Source organism: Mus caroli, unplaced genomic scaffold, assembly GCF_978045245.1.
Source record: "Mus caroli unplaced genomic scaffold, Mus_caroli_1 scaffold_13, whole genome shotgun sequence".
Taxonomy (NCBI): Eukaryota; Metazoa; Chordata; class Mammalia; order Rodentia; family Muridae; genus Mus; species Mus caroli.
The window spans coordinates 13,681,700-13,699,823 of record NW_028227268.1 but is presented as its reverse complement, the minus strand read 5'-3'; the positions used below and the strand labels follow the sequence as shown (position 1 = coordinate 13,699,823).

The window sequence follows — 18,124 nt, the reverse complement described above, 5'->3', positions numbered from 1 at the left end:
AAAAAAAAAAAAAAAAGTTTTCCATTTAACTGTAAAGCAGTGGTATTCAACATATGGGTCATGACCCATTTAGTAAATTTGTTTCCAAAATTATTTACAATTATGATTCATAACAGTAGAAAAACTACAGTTGTGAAGTGGCAACAAATAACTTTGTGGTTGGGGGGTCACCACACATGAGGAACTGTATTAAGGATCGCAGCATTAAGAAGGTTGAGAACCACTGCTATAAACCTAATAGCACTTAAAGAAATAACTATTCCCAGGTTTACTTGCTGGGTAGTTATTCTGTTCATTAGGTTTCTTATATAGTAGAACATAACTGAAATGTAAATATACTAGCCATCTTATTTTAATACTTCACAATTTATTATGTATTGGATGATAAATTTTATATATTTGTCTGTCATTGAATTTAATTTGAATATTTGAGGAGCTTTTGCTAAACTTAAAAATTGATGGAAATTTTAAGTGTTTTCTTTATAGTAACATTTTGTAAGAATGATTTCTCTGATATTTAAACGCCAGTCCATCTATTTTGATGAACCAAATCAAGCACAACCTACAGATTCGAGCCCAGAGAAGTTACCTGACTGGGTAAGGGGTGAGCTGCAGACGGGCGAGCAGAGGTTAAGTGACTCATGGCAGTGCTCTTCTGGAGAGGACAACACGCTGGTGCTGGCGGCAAGTGATGCTCACAGGTATGCCAAGACATTATGTTTTACGTTTTTAAACACTTACTCTTCGTTTGCAATTGGCTCATATATTGAAGCTTTTTCTTTCTTTTTAATAATAAGGATTTGGTTTACTTTATATTTTCACTAATGTTGAGTAAATGTTGGGTAGGTAAAAATAACAGGCTTTAAAATTTACTACAAAGTTAATATTATGTTACATTTTAAGCCATTTAATGGAATATCTGTTCCCTCCCTTCCTCCCCCCTTCTCTCTCTCTCTCTCTCTCTCTCTCTCTCTCTCTCTCTCTCTCTCTCTCTCTCTCTCTCTCTCTCTCTCTCTCTCTCTGTGTATTTTGTTGTTTGGAAAGTGTGCCTGAGAATCTTTTTTTTTTCTTTTTGGTTTTTGAGACAGGGTTCTCTGTGTAGCCTTGGCTGTCCTGGAATTAACTCTGTAGACCAGGCTGGCCTCGAACTCAGAAATCTGCCTGTCTCTGTCTCCCAAGTGCTGAGATTAAAGGCTAGTGCCACCACTGCCTGGCGTGCCTGAGAATCTTAAGTAACACAACTGCCTTAGTTAGGGTTTTACTGCTGTGAACAAACACCATGACCAAAGCAACTCTTATAAGGACAATATTTAATTGGGGCTGGCTTACAGGTTCAGAGTTTCAGTCTACTATCATCAAGGTGGAAACATGGCAGCATCCAGGCAGGCATGGTGCGGGTGGGGGGAACCTGAGCGTTCTACATCTTCATCTGAAGGCCACTAGGAGAAGACTGGCTTCCACATGGCTAGGAGGAGAGTCTCAAAGCCTACTCCCGCATCGACACTCTTCCTCCAACAAGGTCACACCTCCTAATGGTGCCATTCCCTGGGCCAAGCATATTCTAACCACCACAACTACTACATGTTTTCCTTTAGGGCAGCATCATCAACAAAATGTAACATTTGGCACTCAGCTGTGTTGCATCTTCTGCATAAACACCTCTCCTTCCACAAACCCCTGAGTGGTGCTCACTATTTTCATTTAATGAAATAAGAATATAAAAGTGACCCATTCAACTGCCTTTTTAGTAGAGTATTAAGCCTATGTAGGATTTTTCATACAAATAAAAATAAATTTCTAAGTTTTAAAAATGTATACCAAAAGTCTATTATTGCCATATAATTTTTGGCCTTTAAGACGGAGAGATTTAAATTTTGGTTTTGATTAAATTTTGATTTTTCCTGTTGACATTGGAGTTTCTTGAAATGTTAAAAATGCTGGACAGTGTCAGTTGACATGTACCCCACTTTATATTTCACTTCTGGCCATTCTTTTGGTAATTTTAATTTTATAAATTTGTTTCTATTAACAAAGCAGACTTTCTTGTCTACTATAATTTCTTTCGTCTATTTCTTATTAAATGTGGAAATGTTATTCGTAATTGGAAGTGCATCCACTGTAGATGTTGTCTGGTTGTGTGTCCTTTAGACTTAAGATATTATGAAGGGGAAGAACAGTTGAACACAAAGAGTCCATGAAATGATTTTATTAGAAAAAGGAAGCAAACGAGAGTGGAGAAGCAATGAAGGAAGAGTAGTGTCTTCAAGATTTTTTTTTCTGATCTGTCAGTATTAGCAATCAGTTTTTTTGGTCTTCCTAAAAGTGTAAAAGCCTGGTATCTTTTTGTAAGCCAGGCATGGGTCATGCATTATAGATGAGTAGTTATACTTGGGTGCTCTGTGACTGTAGTGTGCTGCCATTGAGTTTTACATTTTGTGTGTGTTAGTGAGCATGAATCTTTTTCTCTAAATATACTTTAAAATAAAGTATTTTTCTGTTTTCAGAAAGTGCAGAGAAATATCTGTGTGTCTGTCTGTCTGTCTGTCTGTCTGTCTGTCTGTCTATCTCAAACAATTCAAGAAGGGAAGGGCCATTGTGTGTTTGCAGAAGTGCTGGGTTTGGCAGCATAGTCACTTACCTGTGGCCCGCTGACGTCCCATGGCTGTGACCCATGACTTGTTTCAGGTGTACGGGAGAGGTGCACGTGTGCTGTTGTCCTCGCCATGGACCATTCTGCAGATGCTTGTGAAGATTGATATGCGTGGCAAAGAAGGATTCAGGATAGGTTAGGCTTGACAGGAGCCTAGGTGAATGGACATCTTCTTCTTTGGACCACAGGATAAATTTTAAGAAAAATATAGTGAAAATATTCTTTTTTAAAAAAGATTTATTTTTATTTATGTGTGTGTGTCTTTGGTGAATGTATGACATCTGTGGGGTGCCCATGGAGGTGGCCAGAAGAGGGAGATGGATTTCCTGAGCTGTAGTAACTGTCAGTTGTCAGCTACCCGACTTAGGTGCTGGGATCCAAAGTAGGGTCCTCTGGGAGAGCAGCAAGAACTCTAAACTGCTGAACTCTCTCTAGCCCCAGTGCAAATCGTACCTATGTACCACCCAGTCACTTGTCTTCAAAATGAAAACATAACCAGATCTACACATTAAGAAGTAATCTGTCTTTTGGTCCACTGTACTAGCTACCTTTTTTCACTGCTGGGACAAAATATTTGAGAAAAGCTACTTAAGGAGGGAGGGGCTTGTTCTAGTTCAGTGTGAGGGGATAGAGTTTGTCATTTCAGGGCAGGCATGTTAGCAGGAACTGAGGTGTCTGCTCACACTGCGTATGTGGACAATTTTCTACCTTTCTCCCTGTTGCTCAGCTCAACAGCCTGGCCCATGGGATGCACTGTCCATATTCTGGTAGAGCTTCCCTCAGTTAAGCCTCTTTGGAAGTCGTTTTACAGATATGCTTAGAAGAACATCTCCTGTGTGATTTCAAATCTCATCCATCTAACCATGAATTAACCATCACCACTATCTATAACTTAAATATTTTTTTTTTTTTTGGTTTTTTGAGACAGGGTTTCTCTGTGCAGCCCTGGCTGTCCTGGAACTCACTTTGTAGACCAGGCTGGCCTCGAACTCAGAAATCCGCCTGCCTCTGCCTCCTGAGTGCTAGGATTAAAGGCGTGCGCCACCATGCCCGGCTAACTTAAATAATTTTAATGAAAAATAGTTACTTGATTACAGGCATGTTATTGATTAAATGTTAAGCAAATAAAAAGCTGACTGTCTGATGCTCTCATCAGTCCCGTCCATCATCCATCCTCACAGCCTCACAGCCTCACAAAAGTCTGGCATCCAAGCCATTTCTGGTGACACTGTTACTTCTTCCTGTAAGACTCTTGCCCCCCACGGCTCTGTGTTGCACTCCTCCCCTTTGCAAATATTTTTAAAAAAGATTTATTTATTTATTATATGTGAGTACACTGTAGCTGTCTTAAGACATACCAGAAGAGGGTGTCAGATCTCGTTACGGATGGTTGTGAGCCACCATGTGGTTGCTGGGATTTGAACTCCGGACCTTTGGAAGAGCAGTTGGGTGCTCTTACCCACTGAGCCATCTCACCAGCCCCCGCTTTGCAAATATTTAATGTCTATCTTTTGTGGTAGAGTCCAGTTTCTTAAGGTAGGAGTTGTGTTTCTCATATTTGTGATTTATTTTCAATTTCTCATAGCAAATGGAAGCATGTTAGAATTTTCCCAAGTCATTCTATTCAGTTGGGTTCCATGTGTGCTTGGATGAAGGTTATTGGTCACTGCTGCATATTTAATTCACCCTGCAGAAAGACCTTCTAAGGTAGGCATATTGTAGAGGATGTAATAGTTCAAAAGAATTTTAAAATTGAACTTTTAGAAAGTGTAGAGGGGAGGATAGACTATAGAAAATGGTGGGGACACATAGCCATGCACTGTAAAGATGCCTGTACACACTGTGAGACACAGCACTGAAGGAGCCGGAGCGGACATGCCAAAAGGCAGTGTCATGAGGCTGATGGTCACTTACGGTCATAAGGCACCTCTCAATATGTTGTACTCCTTTAATAATCATGGCTTGATTTATTTCAACATTTAAATTTTATTTAAGCTTTAATCCACACAAATATTACTTAAAAGATATTTGTCATTTTACATACATGGAGACATTTAAAAACTAAAGCTAATATTTATTTTGGCTAAAGTTACAAAGATTGGTTTGAAGGCTGAGTCCGCTGTGCCTCAGCTCAGGAGGCACTGAGGAGCCCACCAGGCCGCTTTCACTTCGGCTCCTCCAGCTAAGGCTGCTCCTTTACTCCGAGTGGTCATACTGTGCTAACGAAGAAGTTGGTATCTGTTAATGTTGACCTACTACATCTAATAACTTCTGTAAGAAATTGTTTTAAAAAGTTTAAGAGGCTTATAATATTTGACACATGTATGTTTTTATAGTGAATAATTTATTGTTACTTAGAACTGAAGTTTAATGCTGCCTCATAAATTTTACAGCCACTTCAACTTGTCCTTTGAAAAACCTCTTTAATCTTAAAAGATTTTCCCCCTTAGTGTTTCTTTTTTGATCACTTTATAAAACCCTGCTTTACTTAGACCTTTTTGTATGTGAAGCATTTCTAATGGCATTTTAGATTATGCTGTTTGTGCCCTAGCCTTTTTATATTATTAAAGATGCAGAGTCCTTTTGAAGCCTTTTTGTTAGGGTCCCTATTCAGAGGGACGACACCTTCCTTTACCTTTATTCTTTTGTAGGCTTGTAGCAGCCTCGATTCGCACTCCCTAGAAGGATTACGAGGCCACATTCTAGCTCTTATTATCATGCTTCCTTTTTGTCTCCCCAAATGCAGCATGCATTAGTATATTTAGTATTTTACACTAGTAAAATACTAAACTCCAGTAACAGTCACTCTTCAGGCTCTTCTTTATTGCTTTTTTCATATTTTTTGGGGGGTAACATTCACATTATTGCCCGTGTTTTCTTTTAAGACCTGCTGATCTAAATGGTATTATTATAAAAATCCTGCTATTACATTTTTGTATTTAGTGTCTGGCTTTTTTCTTGCCAAAGAAATCCTGTAGTTAGTTGTATTTGACTTTAGCTGGTTATGACTATAAGATGCTTCTAAGGAGCTCCTAGACATCAAGGTCTGATAATCAATCACCTTGTTTTTACAACGGGTTGTCTCTAAGGTAGCCCTCAGAACTTGATTCCTGATATTCTTTGTATAATTTCCTCCTCATGGACGTGGGCAGGGCCTGTGACTTCTTTCTAACCAATAGAATGTGGCAATGGTGATGTCATTCCTGTGATTTTCTTATGTGTTAGTATGGCTTTACTGCCATAGCCTTTGTTGACTTTGAAGAAGTAGCTTTCATGATTCATGTAGCCACAGGGAACTGAATGCTGAGACTCATGGGAACAGGGAAGTGGATCTTTCTATAGTTGAGTCTCCAAATGAAAACATAGCTCTCAGCAAATTACGGTTGAAGGCTTATGAGATCATAAACAGAGGACCTACCCTGCTGTTCCTAGACTTCCACAGAAGTATGAGAAAATATGTGTATAGTGTTTAAAATTCCTCAGTTATTGATAGTCTTGTGTAACCATACTTGATGGATGCAGACTTTATCTTAGTGTAGAAAGCTGTGAATACTTGTGGAAGCCTTAGTATAGAGTATGTAAAATGAAAAGCCAAGGTTTTTTATGTTCTTTCTTTCCCACTTTCCTCATGAGAGGTAATCCAGAGACAATTTGGCACATACTATTCTCTAATGGATACCTCACATCTGTGCCCATGGGAGTAAGAAGTTATGAAGTGTTAGGGCTGCTCTGTAACTTTCTCTCTCTCTCTCTTTTTTTTTACTTAGGTCTCAAAACCACTGACACATAGTTTTTAAAAAGTATACAGAATTCTATTCTTTATTATTATAAAGAAAGCTTTGATTCACACCTTAATACCTACCTAGCTCATTGTGTATCTTGAGTTGAAATATACCTGGGATTTGTTTTAATCAAGTCTAATAAGATGATGTGGAGACAGCTACCTTCTAAGAAGAGCTTGTCACTCAGATTCTAAGAGGAAGTACCATGTCCTGCAGGCTGTGTGGAGAGACCCAGGTTTTGCTCAGGAGGCAGAAGGAGCAAAGGGTAACAAACACATGGGTATGAGTTAAAACACAGATAGGATAGTGGTTGGGATTTTAAAATATGATTTCCATGAGATAATATGGAGGTAAACAACTTTGGCTGTTAGTTTGGCCCAGATTTTAAAGATACTAATTCATCAGTTATAGTATCAGGAATAGATGTACACACTTCATGCGTTTTAGACTATAATGGATTCCTACAAGATGAATTGCTCTATTGCTGGGATTATTTGTTGATTTAATATGTTGTATGATGGTTTAAAATGGTGTATATGGGCTATCTTGGGAAGATATTTAAGATATATAAAGTTCTAAAAAGTGTGTAGAGGTATAAAACACTTGTGTGTAGAAGTGTTTTAAAGACATGTGTGTGTGTCTATGTGTGTGTGTGTCTATGTCTCTCTGTGTGTGTATGTGTGTGTCTGTGTCTGTGTGTGTGTGTATGTGTGTGTGTGTAAAGTTACTGGATGCCACTTTTAGTGAGTGGGACATGCCTGGAGTATAGAGATAAAACCACCTTTGGTATACATGTTGCATACATATATACATACATACATACATACATGAATACATACATACAGTCAAATCACTTTCTACAATACTAAACTCTTTAAGAGCTTTGGGCATACAAATTTCTAATATTTGGGCTGAAATTAACACATTTAACCATATAAAAAACATGTCTGTAGATGTAACAAACCCGTGTGGAGATTTAAACATAAGAATGAACATTTCCTGATGAGCAAGCATTCTATATATTGTGAATCCCACTTGTTTTCTAGTTTGTTAAAGCAGGAAAGCCAGGCGAGCCATTTGTGCTGTTCTTGGAGTGCCCAGTCTATTTATGTATTTTAGGTACTGTTCTGGATGTGTTTTTTAATTATCTGGTTTGTTCCTCTATGTAAACCTGGGAGGTTGACAGCATCACTTCTTTGTATCTGTGGAGGTAGAAGCAGCCTCAGGAGCCCACAGGGCTTTCTCAGCAGTGACTGGTATTGGAATGGGTTGTGTTTCTAGGATACTCTGATCTACAGGTAGCTTAGGCAGAAATCATAGAAAATTCGTTTTTTAAAAAAATTAGTGTTCAGGTAATATGTGAATGGGTGTTTTGCTTGTATGCATTTTTTATTTGCTGTGTGCATGCAGTACCTGTAGAGGCCAGAAGAGGTCCCCAGTCAGATCCCCAGGGATTATAGTTATATGTGGTTAAGAGCTGCTATGTAGGTTCTAGGAATTGAACCTGTGTCCTTTGGAAGAGCAGCCTGTGCTCTTAACTACTGAGCCACCTCTTCAGCCCATTGTCTGTGATTTACTGGTGCCACCCCAGAAATCTGGACAAATTCCTTTGTCCTTAGTTGTTTCCTGGTTTGCCTTGGTTCAAATCCTTCTTCTGATAACTTGGCAGCCAACTGTCCTCAGGTGAATTACTTAATTTCTCTAAACTCGAGTGCCATCATGTTGTAAGATGAGGTTGTATGGAACTCAGTGTCAGGATAAAGTGAAACAACATAGGAATTGCTGAGTATTAGCTGTGGTTACTCCCGTTGGTGGCATGGTGGCCATTGTCCCAGTTCATTCAAGGACTCACTTGTCATAGTTTGACTGTCCTTCCTAAGGAGTCTCAGATCTACTAGTCATCAACTGTTTTCAGCTTCTAGAAGCCTGCTTGTATTCTCCACTAAAGTAAACTGATACTTGGGGGGAAGGTTCTGTTTGTAACTGCACACTATCAAAAGAGGTTGCTGTGGTTTTTATTTTGTTTGTTTTTGAAACAGGAGCTCATGTGTCAAGGATTGGTCTTGATCTTGCTAAGTAGCTGAGAATGAATTTGAGCTTCTGATCTTCTTGCTCCCACCTCGTGGGGATCAAACCCAAGGCCTCCTGCATGCTAGGCCAGCACTCCATCAACTGTTCTGCATCCCCGACCTCCAAACTGGGGAAAATTTTTAAGAGATGATTTGTAGGCGTGTTTATGCAAGGGAATTAGTTAATCCCACTTTCTAGGATACAAGGAACACTGTGGTGCGCCGTGCTGTACATGCATGTGCAGCTGTGGAGGAATGTGTAGACACTACTTCATGTCATTTCTGTACATGCATGTGCAGCTGTGGAGGAATGTGTAGACACCACTTCATGTCATTTCTGTACATGCATGTGCAGCTGTGGAGGAATGTGTAGACACTACTTCATGTCATTTCTGTACATGCATGTGCAGCTGTGGAGGAATGTGTAGACACCACTTCATGTCATTTCTGTACATGCATGTGCAGCTGTGGAGGAATGTGTAGACACTACTTCATGTCATTTCTGTACATGCATGTGCAGCTGTGGAGGGAATGCATAGACACTACTTCATGTCATTTCTGTGTTTTTTCATGTTCTTTCTCAAAGAGAAGATAAAGCTAACAGGTTGCATTCTTATAATTCGATGAAAGAGATTTTGAAGCTTTTTAAAAAAGAGTATTATTATTTCTGTAATTTTTCAGTGAAATATGATGTTATCTGATAGTTTGTCTCCAAGGCACACTTGGAATCTGAGATAGAACACGATGGAAAGAATACCTATTTAATACCATTTATTTTTTTATTGGAGAGTTTAATTAAACATTGGTCATTACCCTTGCTAGCTTTGTGTGTGTGGATGTATGCACATGTTTATGTGCATGTGTGGGTTTGTGCACGTGGAGGCCAGAGGTGGATGCTGTCTTTCTCAGTCCCTTTCTACTTTATGTTTTGAGACAGGGTTTCTCACTAAAGTAGGGACTCTTGCTGAGCCTGGGGCTCACTGCTTGGCTAGGCTGGCTGGCGAGTAAGATGCTGAGATCTGTCTGCTTATGCTTGCAAAACCTTGGGATTTCAGTGTTGACTCTCCAGTTTTTCAATGTGGTGGTTGGGATGCACCATCAAACTATCATATTTGTACAGTGTGAAATTTACCAACTAAACTATCCCCTCAGCCTTATTACTTCGCTTTTTGGAATAAAATACTTTATACCGGTATGAAGGTAAATCACTTGATAAAAATATTATTACATTATTTAAAGTTTTTCAATTAAAAGCTGTACAAAAAGAATTAGAGCGTGTGCTGGATATATAGTTTTATATCAGCTTGACACAAGCTAAAGTCTTCTGAAAGGAGAGCATCTCAATTGAGAAAATGCTGCTATATTAGGATGTTTTCTTAATTAGTGATTGATGGGAGATGGCCCAGCTATTGTGGGTACTGCCATTCCTGGCCTTGTGGTCCTGGATTCTATAAGGAAGCAGGCTTCGCAAGCCAGGGGAAGCAAGCCAGTGAGCAGCATCCATCCATAGCTTCTACATCAGCTCTTGCCTCCAGGTTCCTGCCCTGTTTGAGTTTCTGTTATGACCGTCTTTGATGATGAACAGTGATTTGAAAGTGTGAGCTGAATAGAATAAACCCTTTGCTCAACACATTCCTTTGGTTATGGTGTTTTGTTTCATCGCTGTTGTAACCCTAAGACAGAGACTGAAGGGGATTCAAGTTTATTAAAATCTGGCCTCTGAATGGATGGACAATGGAGGAAGCACATCACTTATGCTTATTGTAGATGAGTTCAGTTTATTGGTGGGAAAATGTATTTCTTTAGATATCTCTATGTATCATTTTCTAAGGAGTCTAGATTATTTAAAAATTGTAGCTTTGTTGAAACATGATATACATACATTTCAACATATCAAATTTAGGCTAATTTTATATCAATTGGAACTTATCTTTTAACTTTTATTGGGTCAGCTAAATTATATATGTATTCATGCTTATAAGAAAGGACTCAGAGAATAATTACCCTGCTTTAAAAGATTACAAGGGACTATAGTTTTTGCGTGTTTGCTTTCATGAGGGTTTTCCATAGCCTGTTTGATGGTAGCTTTTAGTTTGGAATGAGGAATATAGTCATGGTCTGTCTTTATGGAAATGTGCTTTGCTTTACAATGATCCTCTTCATATGTGGTTTTCAGGAATGTATTGTGGTAGAAAGCTGATATTCTCTGTGCCCTTTAAAAAGGTCTCCCAGTGTAGCTACAATTTCCTTTGCACATGCAGGTTACTAGCACAGCCAGCAGAGGGTGCCCGAGCACAATGTAAACGTGCTTTGTTGCCTGATCTATTTGAACATTTTTGTTTTGTTTTGTTTATTTGAAGATTATTAATTTGGTTTTTTAGTCTTTGTTACCCCAAAATAGCAGTGGGATATTTTTCTTTGTCAAACTCCATTCTATGTGCAGATGGCATACTATAAATACCTTGTCGCCTGATTTGGGAGTAGGCACTTGGCAGGAAGCTAGTAAGTACCCTTTTTCTTAGAGAATCTATGACTGTTGGCATGAGCGTGACTAGGATTCACATAGTGGAGGCTCTTACGTATTATTAATAAAGGAATAGTCATCTAAGAGTGCCATCAGTGTTTGGGCAATGATACATTTGATTGTAGCTGTGGCCAATAGACGTTTTGTTTTGGTAAGAGTGGTAACATTCTGTAGCTGTGTTTCCAGTGCAGTGTGTGTTTCTCACCATGGCTGTTCCATGCTTGAAATGAGGTTGAGGAGCTGAACTTTGCATTCTGTGCTTAATTTTGTCCCAAAGGCTGAGAACTATAAAATTTTGCATTCTGGTAGCTATAAATGGCTGTATGAGATTAGTGATCACTATGATGGACGTTGCAGTTGTAGACCTGGGTCTTCTGCTGAGCCCTCACAGAGCTTGAGCTGTATGAAGAACTGCTGCCATCTTCTCTGTCCAGGCAGAGTGTGGTGGCATGAGTTCTAGGCTTGGGTTCTGTGATAAGAGCTGGCTGGGTGAGGGAAGACCTTTTGTCTGCTTCTGTGCTGGTCTTGGACGGCCCCTTCGTTGATGATCACCCAAGAGCAGTGCCGTGTTGCTCTTCACTGGTCATTCTCTGCCTTCTGAGAACCTGTCTCTAACAAAAAAGACAGCTTTTCATTAATTTATTTGAGCAAAACAACTGGTATTGAATAAATATGAATACTTTGATATCCAACTACACCTTTGATGGTATCTTGCTATAAGCGTGCTATGATAACAAGTAGTGAAAACTGTCCCGTAATCACCAAATCACTTCTCATTAGTTCTCACTATGAATAAGCTAAATGTCATTCTGAGGATTTACCAGTGCAGGCAAGTGGCAGTAACTAGTTGCTGAGATGGAACAGCTGTGAAATGTGCTCATGCATTAGGTTCCCCAACTAAGTCAGATTTTGTCATATTTTTCTTTTGCTTCTTTTTTAATGAGAAAAGCTTTATAACATTGTTTTTTTCTCATAAACAAGCTTCTTTCATTAAGATATTGTTTAAAAATTTTTTTTCTATAACAATTGAAAAAGCAACTATACTTACACATGTATTACAAGCTTTAATTTTAAGGCAACTGGGAGTTGTAAGCCAGAGCAATAATGAAACATGCTAATTTAAAGATGTGTCAAAGGTACTTTGTATTTTAAGCTGTTTTAACATAGGGAAAAAGAAATATATTTATGGAACCAGGTCATATTCTGACTTTGCTAAGCATCTTTTGACAGTTTTATATTTGTAAATACTGAGTTTTTAGTCATTTTTAGCCTTCATTTCCCTTCTTCATTTCCTCCCCCTTTTGCTGAAATGTATTTTACCAACAGGCTCCTCCGACCTTGATGTTTTTTTCTCTTTGCTACTGTCATGGTTTGTATATGCTTGACCCAGGGAGTGGCACTATTAGGAAGTGTGGCCCCGTTGGAGTAAGTGTGGGCTATAAGACCCTCATTCTAGCTGCTTGGAAGCTAGTATTCTGCTAGCAGCCTCCAGATGAAGATGTAGAACTCTCAGCCTCTCAGCTGTGTCTGTACCATGCCTGCCTGGATGCTGCCATAGTGGGCTGAACCTCTGGAGCTGTAAGCCAGCCCCAATTAAATATCCTTATAAGAGTTGCCTTGGTTATGGTGTCTGTTCACAGCAGTAAAATTTTAAGACAAAAATTAGTACCAGGAGTGGGGTATTGCTATGATAGGCCTGACCATGCTTTTGCTTGGAAGAATGGGGATTTTGGGACTTTAGCTTTAGAAAACAGTGGAATCCTTTAAGTAGGGCTTTAATGGTTTATCCTAAAAAGAATATGGGAGACTGTGTGATGAGAGTGATTCAAACTCTGCAGACCCGGCCCAAGAGATTTCAGTGCAGAAGAATTTCAGTATGTGGCATAGATACTGTCTTTGTTGTATTTTGGTGAAGAATGTGTCTGATTTTTGCCCTTGTCTGCCTGAGTGTAAGTTGAAGATATTTAGATTAATTTCTTTGAAAAAGAAAGTCTCAAGACAGCCTAGTACAAATTCTGTTGTGTGGTTATTAAAGTTCACTCTTACGAAGAGTGTTTTAATGCAAAGGAGCAAGCTGAGAAAGGAAAAATACAAAATATATGGTTCAAGTATTAAAGGGGCACAAGGAAGTAAAATGGATCTGAATCCTGTGTTCTAGAAGATAACAGATTAAGGGAGTGGGACTTTGGAGTAGAATCCCACACAACTAAGTTAGAACTAGGTATGGTGGTATACACCTTTGATCCCAGGAGACAAAGCCAACTAGATATCTGATTTTAAGGATAGCCTGGGACAGAGCAAGTTCTAGTGAAGAAAAGCTTAAGTTCAGGCATGGTGGCACACACTTTTAATCTCAGAGCCATGCAGATTTCTGAGTTCAAGGTCAATCTACAGAGCAAGTTCCAGGGCAGCCAAGCTTAGGCAGTAAGGAAGTTGGAAAACAAAGCTGGTAATAGGATAAGGGGGAACATGTTCCAGCCCCAGCAAGCAGCACAACTCAGCAGCTTTGGCCACATGTCTCTGGCTTTAGAGTCCTTAACAGAAGGGACTACTGGGACAATTGATGCTGATTAGCTGGAGCTAAGAAATTAGTGGTGATTAAAAAGAGACCAGAATCACTGAGGTGAATTCTGGGAAGTATTTTCTGAGAGGACAAAGAAGCTGCATTCCAGAGATAGCTAAGGTTGTACCTCAAGTTGCAGCTGTACTTGGTAATGTGTAAGAGTCACCCACGTGGAACGGGTTTTGAAGGCATGAAGGGGTCATGGTGAGCAGCTGAGACTTTGCACTGTAAAAGGCCAGGGGGAGGCCATTGGTGAAAGTGCAACCTCAGTTGTAGTTGATGTCCCAGTACTGAAGTGTTCATGCAAAGAAGTTGAGGCTTGGTGCCATGAAGAGAGCCTATGAGAGGCTATTGGTGAAGCCTAGTTGCAGTGGAAGACACCAAAGTTTTAGAGATGCCAGTACCATGGAATGACCACCAAGAACAGCAGCAGCAATGGAATGGATCAACCTGAGCTTAGAGTTCTACAGAGGTCAGAGCTGAAGAAATGACATCAGCCCTTAAGAGGAGCACAAGAGATCGTATGTGGATCCCAGACATTGGAACAAGAAACTGTGAAGCTCAGACAGCTATTGGATGTATTACAGGGCCCCCAATGGAGGAGCTAGAGAAAGTACCCAAGGAGCTGAAGGGATCTGCAATCCTATAGGTGGAACAACAATATGAACTAACCAATACCCCCCCCCCCCATCCCCCGGGAGCTTGTGTCTCTAGCTGCATATGTATCAGAAGATGGCCTAGTCGGCCATCAGTGGAAAGAAAGGTCCATTGGTCGTGCAAACTTTATATGCCTTAGTACAGGGGAATGCCAGGGCCAAGAAGTGGGAGCGTGTGGGGGACTTTTGGGATAGCATTGGAAATGTAAATGAAATAAATACCCAATTAAAAAAAAGAAAGAAACTGTGAAGCTGAAGTTGACTTGGAGACTCAAAGATGTCAAAGATGCCAGAGCTGTGGGATACCAGCAGAGAAAAGCTGCTAACAGGGAGTGGAACCAGCCCAGGAGAAAGAAATTTGTTGCAGTCAACAAAGATGAAAATTGAGTGGAGATCTGAAGACCACTTTGACATCAGACATGGAAATACAGAGTTTGGAGTTTGCATGGCTGGTTTCCTGCTTTGGGGATAACAGTTAAGTGATGGATGAATTTTAGAAGGGACTTTGAATTTTGAACTTTTAACACTGTTAAGGCTGCTGTAGAATTTGGAGACTTTGGAAGCTGGATTCAATGCACTTCTTCATTATGCTATGGCTAGATATAGCAATCTCATGGGGGCCAGGGAGAGGAATGTGATGATTTCTATATGCTTGGTCCGGAGAGTGGCACTATTAGGAGGTGTGGCCTTGTTAGAGTAGGTGTGTCACTGTGGGCGTGGGCTTTAGACCCTCATCCTAGCTGCTTGAAAGCAAGTCTTCCACCAGGTCTTAGGATGTAGATGTGGATCTCTCAGCTCCTCCTGCACCATGTCTGCCTGGATAGACACTGCCATGTTCCCACTTTGATTATAAAGGACTGAATGAACCTCTAAACCTGTACCCCAGCCCCAATTAAATGTACTTAGAAGAGTTGCCTTGGTCACAGTGTCTGTTTACTTTTTATTGTTCACCGCAGTATAACCCTGAGGCAGCCACTAAGTTTATTCCTGGTTGCTGGCAGACTGTGAGTGGGCCATCACGCATTCAAACACTCGTAGCTTTCTTTTTTTTTTTTTTTTGGTTTTTCGAGACAGGGTTTCTCTTTATAGCTCTGACTGTCCTGGAGCTCACTTTGTAGACCAGGCTGGCCTCGAACTCAGAAATCCGCCTGCCTCTGCCTCCCGAGTGCTGGGATTAAAGGCGTGCGCCACCAGGCCCGGCACTCGTAGCTTTCTTATTACTATAAGAACAGTGACACTTCTCTTCCAGAATCTGTCACAGGTCATAGTCTTCAGTGAGTGGTGAAGCATCTTACTTTTTAACTTTAGCTTTTCCTTTTTATTTCTAATAACATATTCTTGGAAAATTTAAAAAATCACATGTTATTGGTGGCTACTTTTTTTTAACGATTATTTTTTTATTAGGTATTTTCTTCATTTAAATTTCCAGTGCTATTCCAAAAGTCCCCCATACCCTCCCACCCCACTCCCCTACCCACCCACTCCCACTTCTTAGCCCTGGTGTTCCCTTGTACTGAGGCATATAAAGTTTGCATGACCAATGGGCCTCTCTTTCCACTGATGGCCAACTAGGCCATCTTCTGATACATATGCAGCTAGAGACATGAGCTCCGGGGGTACTGGTGAGTTCATATTGTTGTTCTACCTATAGGGTTGCAGATCCCTTTAGCTCCTTGGGTACTTTCTCTAGCTCCTCCATTGGGGGGCCCTGTGATCCATTCAATAGCTAACTGTGAGTATCCACTTCCGTGTTTGCTAGGCCCCAGCATAGTCTCACAAGAGACAGCTATATCAGGGTCCTTTCAGCAAAATCTTGCTAGTGTATGCATTGTTGTCAGCGTTTGGAGGCTGATTATGGGATGGATCCCCAGATATGGCAGTCTCTAGATGGTCAGTCCTTTCGTTTCAGCTCCAAACTTTGTCTCTGTAACTCCTTCCATGGGTGTTTTGTTCCCAATTCTAAGAAGGGGCAAAGTGTCCACACTTTGGTCTTCATTCATCTTGAGTTTCATGAGTTTCACAAATTGTATCTTATATCTTTGGTATTCTAAGCATCTGGGCTAATATCCACCTTATCATGAGTACATATTGTGTGAGTTATTTTGTGATTGGGTTACCTCACTCAGGTTCATCCATTTGCCTAGGAATTTCATAAATTCATTCTTTTTAATAGCTAAGTAGTACTCCATTGTGTAAATGTACCACATTTTCTGTATCCATTCCTCTGTTGAGGGACATCTGGGTTCTTTCCAACTTCTGGCTATTATAAATAAGGCTGCTATGAACATAGTGGAGCATGTGTCCTTCTTACCGGTTGGAACATCTTCTGGATATATGCCCAGGAGAGGTATTGCGGGATCCTCCGGTAGTACTATGTCCAATTTTCTGAGGAACCACCAGACTGATTTCCAGAGTGGTTGTACAAGCTTGCAATCCCACCAACGATGGAGGAGTGTTCCTCTTTCTCCACATCCTCGCCAGCATCTGCTGTCACCTGAGTTTTTGATCTTATCCATTCTGACTGGTGTGAGGTGGAATCTCAGGGTTGTTTTGAGTTGCATTTCCCTGATGATTAAGGATGCTGAACATTTTTTAGGTGCTTCTCAGCCATTCAGTATTCCTCAGGTGAGAATTCTTTGTTAAGCTCTGCACCCCATTTTTTGTTGGGGTTATTTGATTTTTTGGAGTCCACCTTCTTGAGTTCTTTATATATATTGGATATTAGTCCTCTATCTGATTTAGGATAGGTAAAGATCCATTCCCAATCTGTTGGTGGCCTTTTTGTCTTATTGATGGTTTCTTTTGCCTTACAGAAGCCTTGCAATTTTATGAGGTCCCATTTGTCGATTCTTGATCTTACAGCACAAGCCATTGCTGTTCTATTCAGGAATTTTTCCCCTGTGCCCATGTTTTCGAGGCTTTTCCCCACTTTCTCCTCTGTAAGTTTCAGTGTCTCTGGTTTTATGTGGAGTTCCTTGATCCACTTTGATTTGACCTTAGTACAAGGAGATAGGAATGGATCAATTCGCATTCTTCTACATGTTAACCGCCAGTTGTGCCAGCACCATTTGTTGAAAATGCTCTCTTTTTTCCACTGGATGGTTTTAGCTCCCTTGTCAAAGATCAAGTGACCATAGGTGTGTGGGTTCATTTCTGGGTCTTCAATTCTATTCCATTGGTCTACTTGACTGTCGCTATACCAGTACCATGTAGTTTTTATCACAATTGCTCTGTAGTAAAGCTTTAGGTCAGGCATGGTGATTCCACCAGAGGTTCTTTTATCCTTGAGAAGAGTTTTTGCTATCCTAGATTTTTTGTTATTCCAGATGAATTTGGAGATTGCCCTTTCTAATTCGTTGAAGAATTGAGTTGGAATTTTGATGGGGATTGCATTGAATCTGTAGATTGCTTTTGGCAAGATAACCATTGATCCTGTCAATCCACGAGCATGGGAAATCTTTCTATCTTCAGAGATCTTCTTTAATTTCTTTCTTCAGAGACTTGAAGTTCTTATCATACAGATCTTTCACTTCCTTAGTTAGAGTCATGCCAAGGTATTTTATGTTACTTCTGATTATTGAGAAGGGTGTTGTTTCCCTAATTTCTTTCTCAGCCTATTTCTCCTTTGTGTAGAGGAAGGCCATTGACTTGTTTAAGTTAATTTTATTTCTAGCTACTTCACTGAAGCTGTTTATCAGGTTTAGGAGTTCTCTGGTGGAATTTTTAGGGTCACTTATATACACTATCAGATCATCTGCAAAAAGTGATATTTTGACTTCTTCTTTCCAATTTGTATTCCCTTGATCTCCTTTTGTTGTCGAATTGCTCTGGCTAGGACTTCAAGTACAATGTAGAATAGGTAGGGAGAAAGTGGACAGCC

At 40.1% G+C, this 18,124-nt stretch overlaps 1 protein-coding gene across 1 annotated transcript in view; it reads left to right on the top strand.

Moving 5' to 3' along the window:
- The window catches only part of Cep112 (centrosomal protein 112), a 442,735-nt gene that overhangs the window by 15,823 nt on the left and 408,788 nt on the right, over positions 1-18,124 (top strand). The window contains exon 4 of the mRNA XM_085829453.1: positions 529-701. Coding sequence (XP_085685579.1) covers positions 529-701 — 173 coding nt within the window. The remainder of the gene's footprint in view (positions 1-528; positions 702-18,124) is intronic.